Below are 12,896 nucleotides of genomic sequence, written 5' to 3' on the forward strand. Positions count from 1 at the left end.
TTAATAATATAAAATCTGTAAACTATTTCTGCACTGCAAAAAAAAAAAATATAATAAAAGTAAATAATGCAGCTATCGTATGCTTTTGTCAGTAACATTAAATTAATGAATGGTAATTGCCCGTGAAGATACTCAATCCTTGCAAGAGAGTGACAGCGAAATCATATAGGATTAAACTTTGAGATTTCTAATACCACTAACAGATGTCTTAATAAGGAATAAAACATGCACATGAGTAGATTAGCTAAAAATGAAAAAAAAAAAAAAAAAAGAAAGAAAAAAAAATTAATGAAATTCAATAATAAAAAATTGTTGCTGATCTATGGAAATATATGCACAACCCAAGCCACTATATATGAAGAAATGTATAACCGAACTAAAACTTTCTTGAAGCAAAATTCTAAGACAAATTGTGAGGGTTGAAAAAAAAGGCGTCATAGTGAAATTGATGAGATCAGAATCAATCCGAAAATCGTGTGTACGAATAAACACCCCCCCCCCTCTCTCTCTCTCTCCTCATGCTTAGCTACTATTGTCTAGAATCATTTCAATGTAGACATGAAGTGTTGAGTAACTTCTAAAACTGGACTGTAGATACACCAAAGCAGGCAAGGACAGGCAAATAAAACTCAGGTGCTTGAGATTTTTCTATTCTTTCTTTATTAAGACTGAAAAGGCAAATACTCCAGTCCCACAAACACAATAGCGATCGGTAGTATCGGAAAACCAATTCCCTTAGTAATCAGACAGCCGTGCCCTCAAGGACAAAGCTGCTATCAAAGATGCTGAACTTTCTAGTTCCATGTCCGTTTACAGAATGCTAGTACTTTTTTTTTTTTTTAAATAATAAAGAATAAACTTCTTTGCTACCGGTTCAAATGCAGATGACACTTGAATCTCACGTTCTTTGGAAACGCTGGCGGACATGGAACAAAAGAAAAGCATTGTTCCCTCGAGGGAACAAGGATTCGTTTTAGTCTCACAAAAACGAGGAGTGCAAAAGAGAAAAAAAAAATCAGTCAAAAAAAGCCCATTTTCTCTCTGAAATAACTATTCATAAAGCCAAAAGATCAATGTAAACAATGGAAAACACTAGTTTGTTAAAGCTGCAACATAATAATAAGAAACAAAATTATATATCGTATTAGAATTCACATTTCGTCTTCCTTCAATTGAAGAAATACTAATAGGAATTTTTATACACATATTAGTATGGGCGAAGCATTCTTTGAAAGTAATTTCAGTAAGAAATCACCTCAGATAAAATGCTGATCAATAATCGCTTGGATGACATAAAAATTGAATAGCATTACATGATCTAGTACATGGTCTTACATTTTTCTTGGTATGACCACTCAAAGAACATACTTTGTAGACATAGCAGTTCAAGCAGAAATTGCAGATGTCCACTAGCAGTGTTGGCCGAGTGGACAGCGTTCCGTTCTCGAAACTATGGCCCTGGGGGGGGGGGGGGGGGGGCTCGATATGGATGTTTTGTAAATATCTTCAGGTGGCAGGTGATTTTTATCGTCTTAGGTTAAATCATCATTCTGCTACCATGTTTTGCTCTCCCCGCTCCTCTCAAGAGAACAACAGATCTCTTGAATTATCTTTAGCTGTACATGTACCATATATTTAAGTCTTTCTTTCTTGGACAGAATTATATATATATATATGGGTTATGAGAGGATTAGTAGTACTAAACATCTCCACTCGATTCTCAGAGAATCGAGTGGGGCTAATGGTTTCGAATGAAATTCTTGCAGGAAACTTCTTAACCTACCTGACAAAGGGATAGGCGAGTTTTACGCAGAGTAGCACAAATTCAGTAAATGTTAAAATCCTTCACAGATAACGCTAAAAGTAAAGTTGTAACTGTAGTAAATGGGTATGAAGAAGTTGGTCCATCCAGTCTCAGGAATAGCCTGTGGAATAAAACACATTAAAAAACAAGAAGAAAGAGGTAATTTTTTGTCCACCGATTGGATTCTGCCAATATGTTCCGCAATACTAGTGTCTCATCAACGGGTGAACAAAGATATTAACAATCCTATCGTTCACCTATCTTAGAAGTCATGTATCGCTAACCAAGTAATCAAGGATAGCGTTTGTAGCTCGGTTGGTATAGACGAGTCCTTAGATGGGAAAAAACTTGGGTTCGAATCCCGTTTATGACGTGAGGAGCATTTATCATTTAGATCAAATTGTGAGTTAGCTGGTCTCATACCGGGTGGAGGGATTTTCTTCGGGAAACTAGGGTTTTTCCTTCCTCAAAACGGGCATACTGGCCCAGTGAATACACAATTCTAAGCATAAATACTTGTTCTTGGGGGATGCAGCAGATAAGTGGCGTGCAGGCAGTGTTAATTGGCCGTGACCACTAATTAGAGGACTTTACCCGTCCTACGGGACGGGTGATTTGAAGAAGAAGAGTAATCAAGGCGAACAACCATTACTAGAACATAAAGTAGGTGCTATGAAACGCTTATAATCCAATTGTAACCTTCATTTTTTGGTACTAAGTTACTAGAGAAGAAACTGCTAAATGAAGTAGAAACTACTTTTATTACAGCAACATACTAAACCAATTAAAAATTAAGGAACCTTGGTCTTTCTTACTAAATGCGCAGCGCGAAGACATAGGGAACAGAGATCACTGTTAAAAGAATTCAGTAAGGAAAAATTCATAATATTCAAAATTAATACCTGGCACATTAGAGATAAATCGCTTGGGAAGAGTTTTCCCGTTAACCGTTCTTAACAGGCTTCTTTGAATCATGAGTTTTAAAACTATTTTCTTTGTACATGTAACCCTCGTATAACTTATGATTTACGATATAAAACGGTCTATAAACTGTAGTAACCCTTTATCTTTTCATATATTTTTCAAGGCGCGACTTAAAAATCAAATTTATTTTATCTTCGTTAAATTTCTGTCTGCCCGTATCACGCATGTAGTTATAAGTAGCGAATTTATATTAGGGGAAATCCCCTTTAGCATGCATGTACGTCAATTGTTTACCTATAAAGTATTTATTGTTGAAAATTGTCTTCGTTTTCTGCCAGGAAAGCGCATTAAAAATCATAAGTGTGTTAATCTCAAGCTGAGCACTTCATTTTTTGGTGAGTTACATATAATATGTAATGCTTTTTATGTGAAAAAAAAATATTTTTATAGTAATGGCCACTTAGAGGGCTTCTGCGTTTGTTAATAGGGATAAACCCACTGTAAAATGCTAAGGTAACAATTGAACAAGACTGAAGATACATTCGGTTTCGGTCAGCACAAGAGATTCAACCTTCGCGAACTTCTTCATAAGTACTCCAATCTCTTCAATAGTGAAATTAATTGATGGGGAAATAAATTTAAATGAGAAGGAGCTGGTATAATTAATAGATGACGTCGAACCAAATTGCGGGGAAAGTTCTGCGAAGATTCTGATTGTGATGAATCTGTTAAAGAATTCAGTTTAAAGAAATTAGCAGAAGGATTGCACTTGGCAAGAAAGTTATTTTATGGATAATGATCTCTCAATGAAGCGCTCGGGAAAATTCACGAGACAATTGGATATTGGTTTAGCTCCGTATTATGAACTTAATAAAAAATTGCAGCATAATGGTAAGCAAGGTCTTATTACTGACTTCTTGATAACTAAACCAACCGAAGTATGCAATGAGAATTATACAAATGATGTCCAAGAGATTTCAAGTGATGACGACGTCCGGCCACTCGTAAATAAAGAACATCTACGAAATGTTGGTTTTGAAGAGAGTAATGACGATTAAAATATGCACCTTATTTTATTTTGATGTAAAATTTTTTCTAAAACATTTATGTATTATGTGCAATGAAGTTTACGCACAATTTATAATTTTATACACTACGTATTTGTTTCATAGTTTATGTTTCCTTAACTTACATGAATTACCTGAATTAAATAAAAAAATATATTTTTGGATATGTCATTGTTTATATAATATCTTAAAAATATATATATATATAAAAAAAAAAAAAAAAAAAAAAACGATTTCGGAACCTAACCCGACTTTTTTTATGTGATCTGAGTCTCGCCCAGCGCGATTTATATAACGTGGCATTTTTGTGGAACCTAACATCCACATTATACGAGGGTCACCTGTATTTCAGAGGACGAGTTTTAAACTGTATAGTATTTATAAACTTAGGACGGAAAGGGGATATTAAATATTATTACATCCCATGTTTTGTTTTTTTTTTTTTAATGTGGCCCACCACACAAATAGTACAACCGTACCGTAGGGTGGGCTAAGTATCTTTTTTCTATTTTGTTATGAATTTATATATATTTCTATTTTTGATTTTTTACACAGTCCAGAAACCCTGCTCTAGATACCAAACATGGAACTTTTTCAAGCCCCATCAGGCCTTCAACAAGCGAGGAGGCGGTCTCATACCATGCAATGAAATTCATCTCCTATCAAAAGACATTGACAAACATCCATGCCTACAGCGGGATTCGAACTCGCAACCTAGAAAATTAATCATACCTCTATATAGTTCCTTTTAAATCCCATTTTAGCTTTAACACAAGTGAAAGCTTGTTCTTGATAAACGCATTTTAAAATAAAATTGTTTAACCTGCGTAAATATGCTTATTAAATTTACAAAAAAAAAAAAAAAAAAGCCCAAATAAATTTCTACCTCTTGCTTCCAGTTCTTGAATAGCTTCCTTATCGGGACTGGACCTCTGCTGGGAAACTGCTGTCAGCAGTTTCTTCAGCTGCGCTGTCTTCTGGTCTTGTTCATTGATGAATTTCTACAAATAAAGAGAGAGATACTTCAGTATAATTATTATTTCCAAAAGTTTATTAATTAAAAGATTTCTACTTTCTAATAATCAAAAACAAGTGCTCTTTCTTACACACGTGCATGTTCCCAGACAATTAAAACAAGAACAGGAAAGTGTTAAAGTGGAAATAAAGACCACCCGAAGAGTCAGAATTTGTCATTGTATATTTGGAACTCAGATGGACTGTGATGTTTACAGAAGTGAGGACCATAATACCCAAGGTGCATTCAAGTCAAAAGGATCTAAAATGTATGAAAGTACATTTAAAAACATGGACTTCTACTGATCTTTCTGTGATCAATAGAAGTCCATGTTTCTAATTTTTTTTTTTTTTGTAGTTAATGGTGCTCGATTTTTTTTATTTTTATTTTTAAACCACCTATGCTACTACTCCTTTGGCAAACTGAATAGTAAGAATAACCATTCACACATACACTGTAACATGCTCCAACTGCAGAATACGTACTGGGATTCATTATGATCAATTTGTGGCTCACTTTCATTATCACCATATTTATCTATAATAAGTCTTACAGACAAAAATACTGTTGGTGGTGGACAGTAGATGGCGTTGTGCGTTGATGGTAGTTGTAGGATTAAGTAGAGGAGATGGTGAGTTGTGTAGTGAGGTGATGCACCACGATGAGTCCTTAGACCCCCCCCCTTGAAGGGGTGTCACGTAATAATAATATAAAATATGAATTTTTATGAATTAAATGTCTTGAATATAAGAGGGGTAACATAAGAAATATTCCAAGGATAAATTTTCTCAAATATACGATGAAGTCGTATATTAACAAACAGCAGATTTTGATTTCCTTAAGACTGATAAATCTTACGAGTAATTGCAAATCCTGCACTTCTACTTTTTTTTTTTTTTAGTTAAAAGTACATCAAATATACCAAAAAAAAAAAAAACGATGATTCAATACCATCAATTCACGAATTCAACTGCACAACAGAATAAGAAACATATATATATCATACAGAAAATACGCAACTGGAGGTGGGGGAATTCTTTGGGACGATTTCCAAAATGCTGAACTGGTTTCGGAACAGCTATGAATCACTGCACCATTGTGCAGCACTCAAAAAACTTCTAACTGAACTATTTGTGCCAATGTAAGTGTCGCTGTCCTCATATTATATTAAAAAAAAAGTGATAATTAAATCAGGGAAATACTATATTATTAACGTGATGCCTTTCAGTGAGTATATTAGCTTAGTTTTATTGTACAAATATTACAATAATGTTAATGCCTTTTTAAAGCGAGCAAAATATGATTTTTATGAATTAAATGTCTTGAATAAGAGGGGTAACATAAGAAATATTCCAAGGATAAAATTTCTCAAATAATAATAATAATAATAAAGGGGGGAAAGCTTTATAGCAGTTTTCGTTATCGCTGGCCCACTTCTCGTCGTCACCTTCGTGGGGAAGAAGAGAGAGAGAGAGAGAGAGATAATCCACTCTAAGGAACCATTGGTATACGTTCATTATATAGTATGTGATATTTTTAACATTCCAATATAATTTGTATCTCTTTTTAAATAAATGATCAAGCATAATTTTATCGCCACAATCATGCGTCTTTTTCATAATTATGAGTTTCCTCATGCTTTCTGTTCTGACGTCAAACGCCTACTCCCACTTAAAGCAACTTCCTTTTTATACCTTTCTTTTAGAATCATGTTTACAAACAGCAGAATGTTGCTTTGCTATACATTATAAATAACTTTCTGTGTGTATGTGTGTGTGTGATGAGCATACAACATAAAACTGGATTCATCATTCCAATCATCTTTTTCAAATTCCCACTTACTTCTTTTAATCTCTAAGTCCGATAACCCAACTCCCGAATGTCTTAACGAAAATTCCGCTTGCGGAAAGATTAGTACAGCGAGTGAACTAATGGTAAGATTATCCGAAACACTTGCACTAGAAAACAAATGTAGTATTTCTTCAAATCACTATTAGGCCTTCAAATAAGCAGATGGAAGTATCCCACGGCGATAGGAAATAATCCACCGCCGAAAGACATTTGCAAACATCCATTACGTAGTCCTCAAACCCACGACCAATATTCTGCTTGCAATCCACTTTGTGGAGTGCAAAACAGAGAAGCTCTCTACCCAGCCAACTCACTTGGTCGTGGATACCAGGCTTATATCTATGCCCATTCCATTTCCCTACTGACTTAGATATTTTAACGTCAATTCCGGCTCTCAGTTCGTACATACCCTTATATGGGCATCATACACATATATACGACTGCACTGTCATCAGCTGCAATAACTATCTCATCATCAGCAAACAATAAGTTATCTATTCCTTTGTAACTATAGATCTTATATTTCTGAAACGGAACGTTTTTTTTTTTTTTTTTTTTTTTTTTTTTTAAGGATTACTAAAGTATGTTTAAAGTGTACACTATTTCTAAGCTTCCTTTCCCGTTATCATAAATACTGGATTTGTAACATGAAATGTTATATAATTCTAGTAGACTTGACATGATAGTACACTTAAAGAACTGAACCAATAAATTTGTAGTGAGTTCACGGTATTTTCAAGTACATGATAAATAAAGGCATAAAACAAACTGTTACATTCATCGTCTATTTTCTAAAATAAACTAAGAAGTGCACGTTTCCAAAACATGTAAATAAGATCGTGATACACATCTCTAATCACACAATTACAAGACTGAATCGACAATTTGATTAAATCTAATTAAATCTGAAGACCTCAACAGTCACTGATGATTACATACCATTTAAAAAATTAGAATTTTTTTTCTTGAACTAAATTATCGGAAATTCAAGCATAAATAATAAATAAAATTTATTTATTAATAAATAAATAAAATAAATATTAAATAAAAATCTTAATAACGCCATATCTTATATTTCTAATGTTTTGCTCCGGAAAAATATACAAATAAATAAAATAAAAATTCGCACAAAGTATTATAAACTAAAACTCATAGTGGATAGACAATAGACGTGTACAAATATACAGTATGACGTTTCCTCGCTTTTGAATAATGAAATAAACCAGTTTTCTCTTTCAAATGCTCAAAGCTCTCAGGAGAACGGAAAACCAGAGAGTGAGGCTTCAATTTAATATATTTCTCCATATCCTCTGATACATGTCATTCAAAAATATAGTGCCCGTGGCCACCAATTACAAAAAAGAGTAGCTGCGCTTTCAACAAAGCTACTTTAAGGAATTTCAAGCAAACTGCTTCAATTTTGTTCTGTTCCATGAAAATTCTTTCATTCACTGCCTTCGCGAACTCCTCCCTCCCCACTATATCTATCAGTCTATACAATAGGTGTTTATTTCCTAGTGCATTCAGCTACACACCGCCACTTCATCGTCTTCGGATCCCTTCGCATTTCTTTACAGGTGTATTGCGACAGAATGGAACTGAAAACTGAATCCAACAGAGGATCAAAACTCCGTCGTAATGGTTTTGCTTATCAGGAAAATTACTGGCACTTTGCCAACAGGCCACCTGTCCTCTCCTATTCCGCCCTTCAGTCTATTCCTATTCACCTGGCTACCCATTTAGAATTGTTCTGATCTGCGGTTGCAAGAGTGGTATCGATCACCCAGCGAGGGGAATGTTCTCCATGTCTGCTACTGTTGCTGGCACGCGTAAGGCCAACGCATTCTGCCCAAGAAGCAGTAGTATGACGATGAGAAATGAGAAAGGAAAAAATAGTTATTCCAAGTGTGGTGTGTGTGTGTGTGTGTGTGTGTGTGTGTGTGTGTGTGTGTGTGTGTGTGTGTGTGTGTGTGTGTGTGTGTGTGCACGTGTAGAGAGAGAGAGATGAGCATGCACAAAATACCTCCGACCGTATTTCCCCACTTCCAAAACTGAAATGTTGCACAACATCTCAGAATGCACATTTTCGGTTTTCATGTAAAAGCAGTGTACGTGGTTAATCTGGAAACCAAATGAGATGGATGTGATCTCGCGTCGGGCGATGAAAATCATCTACCACCCTAAAGGTATTCATAAACATGCCATAGTGGAATCCGAACCCACAGCGTGCTTGGGTAAAGCGCAGAGATACTATTTATTGGCCAACCAGGTCGGCAAAAGGGACGACTAGCATTTGTTATCTAGCATTAGAACCTACACTTTTTTATGAAGTGTAGGTTCTAATGAAGTGTTTTTTATGAAGAACATAAAGACAGATCAATACTATATTTGTTTAAGAGGTGTAAGACATCTGTATATTTGTCGTTAGTCAATAATAACACACTCAAAACCGTTCGATGGATGACAGATTATGATAAAGTTTAGTATCAGCACAAAGTTGTACTGATAATTAAATTTCATAAGCTGTATAGCTCAAAATCCGGGATTGTGAGGGCACTTCAGTGAACTACGTTGTTTATATAACAACGTAGTTCACTAATATAATCTTCAATAAACTATCCAAACTGAACTGTTAATTCCTTAAGGTGCATATCAATTCTCTCTCCTCGCATTAAATAACAGTTCCCAAAACGTTATTTTTTTCTCACTGCAACGGAACAGAAATGCTAGAATACTACCTAAATGTTCTCATAGAAGAATGACTAATACAAAACCCTGCATCCAATTCCCTCTCAATGACACTTCAGCAATCTGCTGAAGTCTGAAGAAAGAAAACACAGAGTAGAATCATAAATGTCCTTCCACATGCAGAATTCCCTATAAAATATCATTAACATTAATAAATACATCACTTTTCAGAGATTCTTAAATTCCGCAATTATGTCGGCAGTCTAATTTTGATTCATTTCACGACTAAATTCGAAAACTTCTCATACTCTCAGGTATTTTTCTCTATCACTATCTAAGCCTACTTTAATCTTGTCAAAGTCCCATGGGCGAAAATACCGATACACAACAACAACAGCACAAAAAAGTCCATTTAACCGGTCATACTGAAAGGAAGTGGGTGAGCTCCATCCAGAGCATTAACCAGGATCATGTCAGTAATTTGGTATACCACTAGGGAAAAAATAACGGAAGAGCAAAAGACAATCGATTTTTTTTTCTGCCCTGAAATTAAGTGAACTTACTACCAGCAGTGTACACACAGAGAGAGAGAGAGAGAGGGAGTTGAAAAAAAGTTTCTGATGAAGAGGTCACGTGGTTGGTCCATTAATAAGTTGGAGATCAGTATATATGTTCGGGAAAAGAGATAAGATTTCACTTTAGGGAATCGGCAATGCACAGTGACCAAAACAATGCACGCACGCGCGCACGCGCACACACACACACACACACACACACACACACACACACACACACACACACACACACACACACACACAGAGACATTTAATTTGACGGCAGAAATGAGTATCATAATACCACAAAAGAAATGAACGACATTTCACAAATTTCTTATCGAAGAAAGATTGTTTGAATTTACTTCTCCCCTCCCCACTTTCTTTTTCATTCGCCCACCCCAACAAGAATGACACACTGCGCGTGTAACTAGAAAAGAATGTGAAAATATTAGATTGTATCTGTTCCTGTCCGAGAGAGGAATTTCTACCTGTTTCAAATCTTCCACAAAGCGGTAGATAGCATATCCAGTTGTTTTGGATCGATAGAAAAGACACTCCAAGCACGATAACTGCGCTATGACAAAGACATCAAAGGCAAACAACGCATAATTGTCTTCGCGATATGTCAGAATCGCTCTTCGCTAACGATATTCTTCAAGAATTTTCTCTGTTAACAAAAGAACCTGCGACGTAATGTGAGATCTCTTCCACTAGATTAGCTTCTAACTTCAATCACATCCGGAAGGAACCATCTTTTATTACTGATTCCATGCAATAGTTACAAGAGGGAAATCTCTCTTGTTAAGAAAAAAAGAAGAAGAAAAAAACACAATTTCACATGAATTAAACTAGAAGGGAGACAAAACACGCTTGACTATTCAAGCGATATTTATTTATTTATTCAGCAATAACATTTTTTAACTGTCAGTAAATGACAATAGACAAGCAACATGAGAAAGCTATCGTTTACCAGGAACATGCTAAGTAAAAAATTAGAATGTAACTCAAGGTGATGTTGCTTCATTTGGAATAGAAAAATAGTAAAATTCAGTTTTTATACATGCTGTAAAGAAATGTTTTTGTTCAATTGTTTAACTGCACACGTCGTGAGGCATACATAACAGAGAATTGACCACACAAAATTTTAATTATACGTCATGCCTAGATATGTAAATAAACTAACAGGCTGGCTGTCGCTGTAAATTAGTATTTGCCATTCTTTCTAATTAACACAAGCTCAGTTTAAATCCCTAAGAGGAAAGAAAAAAAAATTAAGAAATTAAAAAAAAAAATGAATGTCAATGACTGCTTGTATGAAAAAATTATTTCGCCTTTCTAAATATTAAAAAATATAATTCTGTTAATCACAGGTACGTTTTTTACGTACTGATTTTTGCGAGAATTCTCGAAAGAAATGTATTAACTCCAAAATGCGTTTGTCGCTATATTACTTTGTTTTATTTAAACATTTTAACAGAAAATATCATGGTATTCTTTTTATGTCAGTCTGCTTGACCGATTGGATACCGTAAGAACTCTAAAAGAATAATTTATAGATTCGAATGTCCTTTGTGTCATAGATGTTTGTGAAAAGCTTTAAGTAGCAGATGATTTTTGTTGTCTTGTGCGAGACCACTATTCTGCTTAGATGAAGCCTGAAGTGATTGAAAAAAGGAACAATGTTTGGTCTCTAGACCAGGCAGAGCTCTTGGAACATCCATAATAGCCTAACCATAGTAATAACTATACATTAGGTTTACTGATTTCGTGGCGAGGATTCACATAAAAGTTAATGATAAAAATAAGGCATTTTTATTTTGACACACAAGTTTGTAACACAGTTGAAAAAAATTAAAATACAAAAATGAATATCAGCCACTATTTTTAGCATGTGTTTCAAAGAAAATGTAAAAAATTAATACCGGTGAAAATTTATTTATAAAATTAGCATATTCTCATTTCCTTCTTTAAAAATATGTTATAAACGTGGGTAAATAAGGAAAACCGGATAACTTCCGTTTAATTTATTATGTAACTATAATTTTATCAAAATTAACAAAATACAAGCAACTGTAGAGTGTTAGTAGTTATTTTTCCTTAAAGAAATTCAAAAATGAGATGTCCTAAACTTCCTTAAGAGCCTGCTTAGCTAAGTTGGTTTCAAGAGAACTGTTTTGTTGAAAAGGCCCGGGTTGAATCCTGTCTATGTCGTGAACCTTTATCAGGGCTTTTCAATGAAATGCGAGTTTGTCCGTTTCATACAGAGGTGGTGGAAAACTTCCACATTTGCATGATGAACTTGGGTTTTTCACCCCTGAAAAACAGACAAACCAGTCCTGTGAACACACACACATAAATACTGTTGGATAAGGAAAGCAACCAGAAATCACACTGTTCTATAATCGCTATTCCCTAATAAAGTAGCTTTGCTACTCCAACCAATCATCGGACCCCACGCACTAGAGAAGAAGCGTCCTTAAAGAATGAAACCTATATGACAATTCAGACTAAACCTCTTGTGATCACTTCTGATCACAGTTCAAATCCCATCAAAGATGAAGAGAGGCTTTCAGTAAGCCTTATAAACCGAGCAACGTTGGCTAGCTTTAGAGAAAAGGATGGGTTAAATTCTTCTGAAATGGAGACATGAGAACAGAAGCAACCAAGAGTCAAGACGTAGTATACGTTACCTCACAATTGTGCTCTCAAACTTGCTTGCGGTTCATCGTTAAATTTTATGCGAACTCTCATCCCATTTTTGCTTTATTTGATGAATGCCATAATTTCTTCCATTTATAATGCATATAAACAACCAATGTAAAAATAATAATAATAATAATTAATAAATAAATAAAAATTACGTTTGTACACATCCGGTGAACCAAGTGTGGTAGCATAAAGGGGATGGATTTAATCAGCAGGTGCTTGTGTTTAAATTACTGAAGTGCGATATGTTTCAAACTATCTCATGTTGAATAAAAAAGGGGGGG

The 12,896-nt window shown here is 34.8% G+C and overlaps 1 protein-coding gene across 1 annotated transcript in view; it reads right to left on the reverse strand.

Moving 5' to 3' along the window:
- Dys (Dystrophin) overlaps positions 1-12,896 on the reverse strand; it is a 923,162-nt gene that overhangs the window by 273,708 nt on the left and 636,558 nt on the right. Inside the window, exon 48 of the mRNA XM_090409612.1 lies at positions 4,682-4,796. Within this exon, the coding sequence (XP_090265738.1) occupies positions 4,682-4,796 (115 nt within the window). The remainder of the gene's footprint in view (positions 1-4,681; positions 4,797-12,896) is intronic.

Source organism: Typopeltis vanoorti, chromosome 19 (assembly GCF_054136105.1).
Source record: "Typopeltis vanoorti isolate ZY-2024b chromosome 19, IOZ_Tvanoo_1.0, whole genome shotgun sequence".
Classification (NCBI taxonomy): Eukaryota; Metazoa; Arthropoda; class Arachnida; order Uropygi; family Thelyphonidae; genus Typopeltis; species Typopeltis vanoorti.